The sequence below is a fragment of the Sphaeramia orbicularis genome, chromosome 17, assembly GCF_902148855.1.
Source record: "Sphaeramia orbicularis chromosome 17, fSphaOr1.1, whole genome shotgun sequence".
Taxonomy (NCBI): Eukaryota; Metazoa; Chordata; class Actinopteri; order Kurtiformes; family Apogonidae; genus Sphaeramia; species Sphaeramia orbicularis.
The window spans coordinates 32,726,340-32,735,905 of NC_043973.1; the positions used below are offsets into that span (position 1 = coordinate 32,726,340).

The 9,566-nt window shown below is 36.1% G+C and overlaps 1 protein-coding gene and 1 long non-coding RNA gene across 2 annotated transcripts in view; one reads left to right on the plus strand and one right to left on the minus strand.

Annotated features, from left to right (window-relative positions):
• Window positions 1-5,027, plus strand: part of LOC115437047 (uncharacterized) — a 22,147-nt gene extending 17,120 nt beyond the window's left edge. Inside the window, exon 3 of the long non-coding RNA XR_003937904.1 lies at window positions 5,015-5,027. This is a non-coding gene — a long non-coding RNA (uncharacterized LOC115437047). The remainder of the gene's footprint in view (window positions 1-5,014) is intronic.
• Window positions 1-9,181, minus strand: part of mfsd12a (major facilitator superfamily domain containing 12a) — an 18,496-nt gene extending 9,315 nt beyond the window's left edge. Inside the window, exons 1-5 of the mRNA XM_030160120.1 lie at window positions 8,417-9,181; window positions 6,239-6,358; window positions 3,572-3,782; window positions 3,361-3,490; window positions 685-900 (exon numbers count right to left, since the gene is read on the minus strand). Of these exons, the coding sequence (XP_030015980.1) occupies window positions 685-900; window positions 3,361-3,490; window positions 3,572-3,782; window positions 6,239-6,358; window positions 8,417-8,564 (825 nt within the window). The 5' untranslated portion in view covers window positions 8,565-9,181. The remainder of the gene's footprint in view (window positions 1-684; window positions 901-3,360; window positions 3,491-3,571; window positions 3,783-6,238; window positions 6,359-8,416) is intronic.
• Between the last annotated feature and the right edge of the window lie 385 nt (window positions 9,182-9,566).

Below are 9,566 nucleotides of genomic sequence, written 5' to 3' on the forward strand. Positions count from 1 at the left end.
TGAACCACAGCAACTTCACAGCGGTTCAATAGAGTTAAAATATGGCTTTGTTGTGTTTGATGTAGTACTAAAATTAACACATTAAACTTTAATTTTAATACTTGGTTTAAAATGAAATCTTGAACAGCAAAATGTTAAATTAAACCAAACTGGAAAATGCCTGTAATAATACAATAAAAATACATTCTTACTTAACACATATTTAGAATGCAACCTGCATGTCTGTCAAAATAAAACTAATCTCCTAGTTTGGGATAAATAAAATCCATCCATCCATCCATCCGTCCATCCATCCATCCATCCATAATACTGTGCATTCATTGTGAATATGTATCTCCAGTCATTCCATACCAGTGATGATTTGGTTAATGTCAAAGTCTTTTTATTTTTATAGTTTAACCCTCACGTGAACCACGTTTTGTTTTTAGTTCAAAAAGAAAGAAAATTCATCATCAATCATTCATGGACCACACCACCCATCTCTACCATATTCAACAACAGTACTTACATTATTTCTGTGATTTTGTATCTAAATATTTATTCACTTAAGTAGAAGAAGAATGTTGAGAAATGATATAATAAAAGTGAGTAATCACAACTAACAGTGTAGTTAACTATTTCATTTTTTAATCAATTAAAAGGTGTAGTATAAGCCAGTGTGAGCTCTGTCAGTGATGCTTTTACCTGATAAAATGACGGCTGCCGCAGCCAACATTTCCACTGCAGGAGTGAAGAGGAGGAGGATGTCTTAGGGCCGGTCAGCAGAGGCCTCTGCTCTCCTTCCTCCTCAGTCTCATCTACTCCAGTTGGTCCTCCTGCTCCGGTTCTCCTCTCAGACGTTCCCAGGTGGAAGATCAGGGAGAAGAGGGCACCGATGCCAAGCACGATCAACGCTAGATTCTGTCAGTAAACACAACACAAAATGAACTAAACATCACAACTAAAGCAATTCATCAGTATGTTGTCAACTATAATACATTGTCAGAAGTAGTAGTGTAGAGCAAGGCTATCATAGTTTTGGATTTTTCATTATAGTTTAGTTTTATTTAGTTTTGACTTTTTTTTCCTCCAATTTAGTTAGTTTTAATTAGTTTTTAGAGCAGGTTTGCTGGTTTTAATCAGTTTTCGTTTTTTCAAAATGCTTAGTTCTAGTTTAGTTCTAATATTAGTTTTAGTTTTTTTTATAATTTTTGTCTTCCTCGCCCTCGAATTCAAATAAATCCCATACAAGACTCTGCTGCTTTCTCCCAAATTTAGTCACCATGTTTCCAGGTAGAGTGGGGATCAGAAAACAATTCTAAACTAGAAGCACTCGGAGAGTGCAGACCTCCGCCAAGGCTGATCAGCTGATTTTGTAATAACCACTGCAGTATGTAATCATTTACAATACAAAATAAGAGAAGAGAAATGCATTACATATTCTGTTTGAGTTGTAGTAATGCAGATGTTGTGAAACTGATAATTGATTTATTACATAATACAGTGTTTTTACATAATGTCTGTTTTGCATGTGGCAGTTGCACAATATATTGTAGACTTTTTGTTACACACAGATTGAAGTTTTGTAGAACATTTAAGTGATAACTATATTTATTGCTAAATCCTCTTTAAATGACCTTATTCACTTTACCATCAAAGAACTCAGCTGATCCAAACATTTATTACATATCATATATATATAGATATTTGATGATGTTCATTTTAACTCTGTGTTGTTTATTGCATATTTTATTAGCTGGTTGACCTTGACTGTTTTGAAACATGTCACTAAATACAGTGACTTATACTTACATATGATATTATTGATAATATACATTGTTTTAAGATGAAAAGATCGGACCAACATGCATGTACATAAATAATGCTGTCTATGTGTATTATTGACAGTTTTTCTCTGTGTTTAAGAAGTTCGGTTGCTCAGATCCTGATGTTAGAAGGGTGAAAATATAACCACATATAACACCAAGCATGTTGTTGTGTTACTGTGTCGTTTTAAATGTGACGTTGCTGCTCCACAGAAAATATTAATGCTGTCGGACACTAACTCCACCTCTCATCACTAATTTAACTTATCACACACACTCATTTAAGACACAGTTTAACATATAGTATGTGTTGATTTAAACCTGAACAAACTGCAGGAAAAAGGCCAAAGACAACATACAACTAAAGGATGTGGTTTTACATTTGGAGAAGTTTCTGGACAGAACAATTCTTTGTGTTTCAGGAAGTGGAAACACTAGTGAGATGGCATAGGAAATCATTCTCTACTGTTTGACATATAAACACCAAAACTTCTGTATATGAGACGTTCTGGTTGTAATCCACTGGATAAAGCTGATAACCCTACTCCAATATCTTGTTTCAAGATGTTCTGCCCATTCAAGCCTCATATTAGCTAGATTTTTAAATTTATGAACCTGCCTTAGGCCTATTTCTCAATCTACCAGCTGAGAAGAACATTCCCTTAATAAATGAAGCACATTTCATTTACAATAATATTTTTATCAATAATTTTGGGTTCAAAAGAACAGGTAACACATATGAGATTAATGTAGAAGCATCAGAATGATTATTAAATGTAGAACTTCAGAGTAAATGCAGCTAGAATACAGAAATAACATATTATTTTCAGTTCCAGCTAAAAAAACATAACAAACTAGAAGCACTCGGAGAGCGCAGACCTCTGCCAAGGCTGATCAGTGGCCCCCCCCCCCCGTGGGCCCCCCCACCCCCGATCACCACCAAAATTTAATCATTTCTTCCTTATCCCATTTCCAAAAAACCCTGAAAATTTCATCCAAATCTGTCCATAACTTTTTGAGTTATGTTGCACACTAACGGACAGACAAACAAATAAACAAACAAACCCTGGCAAAAACATAACCTCCTTGGCGGAGGTAAAAAACACAGTACTTATGATGAAAACCACCTGAAAATCATGGGGAGAGAAGTTAATGATATATTGTTACTGATTTGTATGAGTTTTTGTGTTTTTACTTTAAATGCAATCTCCAAAATGTCACAGGTTTTTGAGAAACCACTCCAACTGGTTCTGTTCATTTTTGCCGCTTCTTGACAACAGCAGACACAGCAGTTTTCTAGTCCACTTCTAGTCAGGGGTAAAATAAAAAATACTTTGTGAGGGTGTCCAATTACTCACTAAATGAAGAACGGCCCATATCTAATGTTTTCAAGTATCATGGGTGTGGCATTTTTATCAGAATGTGAAGAAAACTATTGAAATAAACATAATTTTTCATTATATTTATGTAAATCCCTAAATAAATCCATAAATATTTGGCGTAGGTTTGAATCCTTTTGGCCTTGTCTGTATGAGCAGGTTAAACTCGTCCTCACCCTGAAGACGGGGATGTCGGCTGGTCCCAGTGCATCGCTGAGGGGGTCATTGTCGTCTCCAGCCTGAACATGGAACAGCAGGTAGGCGACGGCGTACACCGTGATGTTGGCTATCACCGTGAAGGCATACCTGAGGCACAGAAGAAGACCATGTAACTACGACACGCCCACTGTTTTCTCTTATATGTATCCTGTTTGTATGTCTGTATACCTGTACGCTGTGAGCTCTACTTTGGCATGTTCGCAGGTGACAAGCTCTGGAATCAGAGACAGGTGGGAGATCTGTGTGGCGGCCCAGCCGAACTGAAACACGATGATGAACGGGATGAAGTATATCAAACTGGCCCACTGTGGGGTGAAGAAATCACAGCGCAGGCACTGGTTGAAGATGAAGGCAAAGGACAGCATCACACTGAGCGTACCTGAAAAACACACACACACAAACATGACATAGAGTGTAACCTTAAGATTAGCTCTATATTGGAAAGAAAACTGCAGTACAAATACTTTATAATGCTTTAAAATACCTCATACATACTGGGCTTTTTTTGGAGAACCTTTAGATGGACCCATTCTCATATTTTGCAGTACCTCAGAACTGAAGACTCTTTATTTAGGTCATGTTATTCATTCATTTTCTGAACTGTTTAATCCTCTAGAGTAGGGGTGTCAAACTCATTTGGGTTCAGGGGCCGCATACAGGCCAATGTGATCTCAACTGGGCCGGACCAGTGAAAAAAAGGCAAATTACATTATGAAAATGTTTACATCTTCAAAGCATCCTTTAAAAAAATGAACAACCACAAACAACCCCCCCCAAAAAAACAAAGAAAAAGTGCAATTTTACCAATATTAGGCCTCACTTTCTTATTTACACATGTGCATTAGAACTTACAGATCACAGTGGATCTACAAATACACAAACAGGCAGAATATTGTTAAAATTGCACTTTCTTATCTTAAGACATTTCAGGTTGTTCATATTTGTTCAAGTTATTCATATTTTTTGTGAAAGGATCATCTGTGAATGTAAACATTTTCATGTAATTTCACTTTTTTACACTAAAACAAAGAGAACATTTTGGAATTGTCATTATTTATAGGTTATTATGGCAGTATTTTACTGTTTCAGCCCAGTTGAGATCAAATTGGGTTGAATGTGGCCCTGAATGAAAATGATTTTAACACCATTGATTGGTAATATCCTCAGTGCATTTTTTTTCTATTTTTTCTTCATTTCACAGATTCATCTCATGGGCCGGATTGGACCCTTTGGCAGGCCAGTTTTTGCGTACGGGCCGTATGTTTGACATATGTTTGACAGCCTACCCCACCTACCAACAGCCTGGATGTGTCACCATTTCATCACATCTCTGACATTTCCAGACCATTCACTCTCATATTCCCACCTGCAGGTGATTTAGAGTGACCTGTTCACACATATTAACGTGCATGTCTTTGGATGGTGAAGGAAGCAGGAATACTCCAGTAGAAGCCATGCAGACATGGGGGAACATGCAAACTCCACACAGAAATGCCCACATAGACCAGTGCTGGGTTCAAATTCAGGTGACAGAGCTACCCACTACTCTACTGTACCACCCTTAGGTCACGTTACATCTTTGGAAAATAAAAATTAAAAAAAACTCAGCAGTAAAAAAAAATCTGTTACTAGAGAACATCTAAACCTAGCTTGGCACCAACAGTGATAATTTTTTATGCACTGTTATATTTTCATTTTACAGGGTGAAAACATCTGATATGTTATGGAATTCATGATGTTCCTTGGATGAATTTTTCACCTACATTTGTGACCTACATTCATCATTTCATAGCCTCATCACAACACAAAATAAATCGTTTTACAACAGAAGACCATTTTTACAGTAAAGATAAAGTTCACACCAGTCCTTAAAATTAGGCAAACATGAAAGGCCCTTTGGATAAAGGACACAGCATCATATGTTCCTCTGTCAGCTGACACAACAATAAAACTAGACCTTTCTTGGATCAATAAACAAATATATGAGATCTTCAAGTCCAAACAGCAGTGTCATAAAAAGTTATACAAATTACTCTTTATGTCTGTGATGTAATGAGGAGTGAGGCTTGTGAACGGTGAAGCACAGCGTGGAGGACCATGTCATTGTAGAAGGATGATCCATTTCATAAAACAAGATTAATATGTGTGTCTCACCTGAAAACATCTGCCAGGAACATAGTATGGATTATTTCATTACAATATCACCTTTCACTGGGTTGCACATATTAGGAAGCAAGTGAACGTTTAGTCCTCAAAGTCGATGTGTTGGAGCAACCTAAGGAACTGCGTAAATTTGACATATCATAATGCTGATGCCTGGGTAAGAGCATCTCCACAACTGCAGGTCTTGTTATATAGACTACAGATGTGTTTTCATCTTGATATGAAATTATTTAGTCTTGTGTTTTTTACATTCTTTTAGTCTTGTCCCATTTGGTTTTGTTATATTTTGTGTGATGTGCACCAATGGATTCACCAACAAACTGTATTTTCTATTCTTTACTGTTCCATCTATTTAGGTTGAAATTGATCGTGAACTTGAGAAGATGCACTATGCAAAATACAAAATATAATAATATTTTTGTTGAAGTAAAAAGCAGAAATAAAATCAGTACTTAAGTAAAGTACAGATATGTGAAAACTCTACAAGTACAGCAACAACATGTTTTGTGCTTAGTTATTTCCTGCCTCCTTGGCTCATTGTGATTATCTGTATTCATTTAAAACAGATATGACACAAAACTAGGATTACTGCAAGAAGTACCACAGACACCACAGAGGAAATATGATATCTAATGTAGTGGAGCATGGTGGAAGTCCATCACATTAACTTACCAACTAAATGCCATGTCTTCCTTTTGCCGTAGTTTCCACATCCAGGGGTTCGGTCAGACTCGTATCCAATGAGGGGTGTACAGATTGCATCAGCTATCTGCCCAACAAGCAACAGCACACCTACAGACCACAGAAAGATAATAATGATATTCAAATAATCAATAATAGACACGTCATGTGGATGTGACCTCATCAGTAGAAGACTGTCATGGTACAAAGTCTATACAGCACATATGAAGAAAGTGAATCATATACTATGACCATCACAGTCATGAGATCTCAAAACAGTTTAGTCATCATATGACAAGCTGAAGTTTGAAAACATTTTCAGTTTGGACTTTTTTTTTTTTTTTTTTTTTTTAAAGTGGAGCAATTTTTCATTTGCATTTTTACAAAGATAAACAGTACTGTACTAAAAATGTTCTCCACAATCCAGCAGTAGTATTCAGGTCCAAATCCTGCACCACATGTAAAAGTTCTGCATTCTTACTGTAACAGAGGTATACAAGTATTATGACCAAAATACTTTGAGTGTGAAAAATGTGTATTTGGCAGCAAAAAGAATAGACTGATATAAGCAACTTAAAACTTATCAACTATTTATTTAGAAGTTTTGTAACCTGAACTGTTTTTTATCCTCTGTAGGTTCTCGAACACTGGACAAAACCTGATTAATTCAACTCAATGGGTGCTTTTCAAAAATTTGTAGCATAAGATAAGATAAGGTTTTATTTGTCATATGTAGCTAGACACTGTAAAATGTACAGCTAAATGTATTTTTGTACCTGCAGCCAATAGTAAAATAGTAATTACACAACACAGCATATAAGATATAAATATAAATGTTAAAACATACTTTGGTTTTCAAGGTTGTACAACAGAACAACACCACTGTTCTGGATATACCTGCTTATTTGCTCCATCAGTGGTGGAAGAAGTGTTCAGATACTTCAGTTAAAAGTACTAATACCACATTGTGATACTGTATGTATGTACTATCAGCTGTTTTACTATAGATTACTTATGATAAATGCTGTGGTGTAAAAGGTATAATATTTAACTCTAAGATGTGGTGGAGCACAGGTATAAAATCCAAGAAATGCAACCTCAAGTACCTTAAGTATGTGCTTATGAAAAGCACTTGAGTAAAAGAATGTTGTAATAGTCCACTCAGATAGATAGATACAGAAGTGTAAAAAAAATTTGTTGGACACCCTTAAAATTTTACACATCTTTAATATTATGAAATATTTGTGGAAAAATCTTTTTTGTATTTTAAAAGGTGTAGCTGCATCAGACAGGCATAAACAAATCCAAATTATTTTTTTCTTTACAGTCAACATGAAAAAAATAACCAAACTACATTCCAGTTCAACGTGTCATGCCCTGGATGTGTTTCATTATTTTTGCTGAATCATTCAGTTTTGACTTCCACAGAACAGAGCACATGCAGAAGTGGGTATGTGGGTTTGGAGAATGGAGCGATACGGGGCAGAGTTCAATGACTTAGAAGTGTTCTTTTACGCAAATGCATGAAGTGTCTAAAAATATTTTTTCCATCACTTTACTCAAGAGGTTTCCCAGGTTTAGGTGCAATCTGAATCCACACACTTTCACCAAGATTGTGGAAGATTCTGATACAGAGTCACAAGAAAATATTGGGCTTTTCAATATAGAATATATCATTTTGGACCATCATCACCATATGAATGAATGAATGATTTTATTATTGTGTCTTGCATACAGACATGCCCAGCCTTTACATGGGCTTATAAGACACCATAATTACAAACCAAAAATCAAATACCAGACAATAGGCACAGTATATAAACAAAACAAAATACTGACTTATTTAAACAAACATATCTGCTGCTTTTTCCAGGCTTTACAAACAAATAATGCTAATTTAAATACATTAGAACTAAACAACCATTTCATCTTGTCATCATCAGTGCTCCAGAACAGATCAGGATTTCAGATAAACATGTCATCAAACAAAGAGGCTCTCAGTTCATCATATATGTGTGGTTTTTTAAAATTATTTATCTTGTTTTTATTATTATTATTATTATTATTATTATTATTATTATTATTATTATAACTTCTCTTTTTATTACATGTGTGTGTGTCTAAAACTTTCTCCTCCACTATAGACAGACAGACAGACAGACAGATTACCTGCGTTTGTGTTTTGGAATCCCAGTACTGAATGGTAGAAGACCAGCAGGTATGTAAACCACATAGAGGCACATAGGTCGTTGAGAAAGTGTCCCACCGCATAGCTGAGCCTCTTGCAGACCGGCAAAGACCTCTCTGTGTCCGACATTGTGGGTTGTTTGAAGAACAAAGTGTCTAAAAAAAGATCTCAAAACGCAACTTCATCAGCAGCTGACAGAGTAGGGAAAAAAAAACAGAGCGTATAGGCTTAAATAAGACCAAAGCTCAGTTCCCCATTTCACATGTTATTGTCATTACATACAGACACTTATGTCAGAGCTGTCCGCTCAGACAGTCTTCATGACAAAAACATCATTTTCATCTGTGTCAGTTTCCTCTTGTAATCAGGTGACAGTCAGGAATCCAAAGCCGGGAGGAGCGTCTGAAGAGGAAGGGAAACCGAAACACAACCACCTCAGTGCACACAGCTGGCCTTCCATCACCGTATTTCACCCATGACCTCTCATTAAAACACCAAGTTAGTTTAAAAATGGTGACACATCAACGACATCTTCCAGCGCAGCTCTGATCCTAGCTTAAAAAAAAAACAGCTGATAAGAGACAAAATCCCACAAAAAAGTGTCTCCGGAAATTAACTGTTGACAGGGGAGTTGCTATCCTTCGTACATGTCCACGTCCTGTGCTTAATCCAACTATTCCATCGTTTCTATTAAGCTACAAACTACAAAAAACATCTGGCAAATAAATTGCTAACAGATGTAAATAAACAACAGACCAGTAATGATGACGTAAGGGAAAAAAAAAATTCAGAGGAGTGGACCAATAGGAGTCCTTCAGAATCCTCACAAGCCAATAGCGGGGGTCAGCTTTGTCACGTGACGCCAGTTAACATAACCAAAGATAGTTTGTGTGACAAAAATACAGTAAATACCACTTCCGGAGTTGTGTAATAAGCCACAAAGATGAGATATGAAAGATATGAGACCATAAATCACGGCAAATTTCATTCGAAAGAAATACTGGAGTGTAAAAAAAAAACGTTTACCCTAATACTTTCGTATAATTAAATAACTGTAAATGATCAGAACTAATGCATGTTTGTTCCTGTGACTGACATTGGGAATTACTTGTGTTTTATCTTAACCCTTTC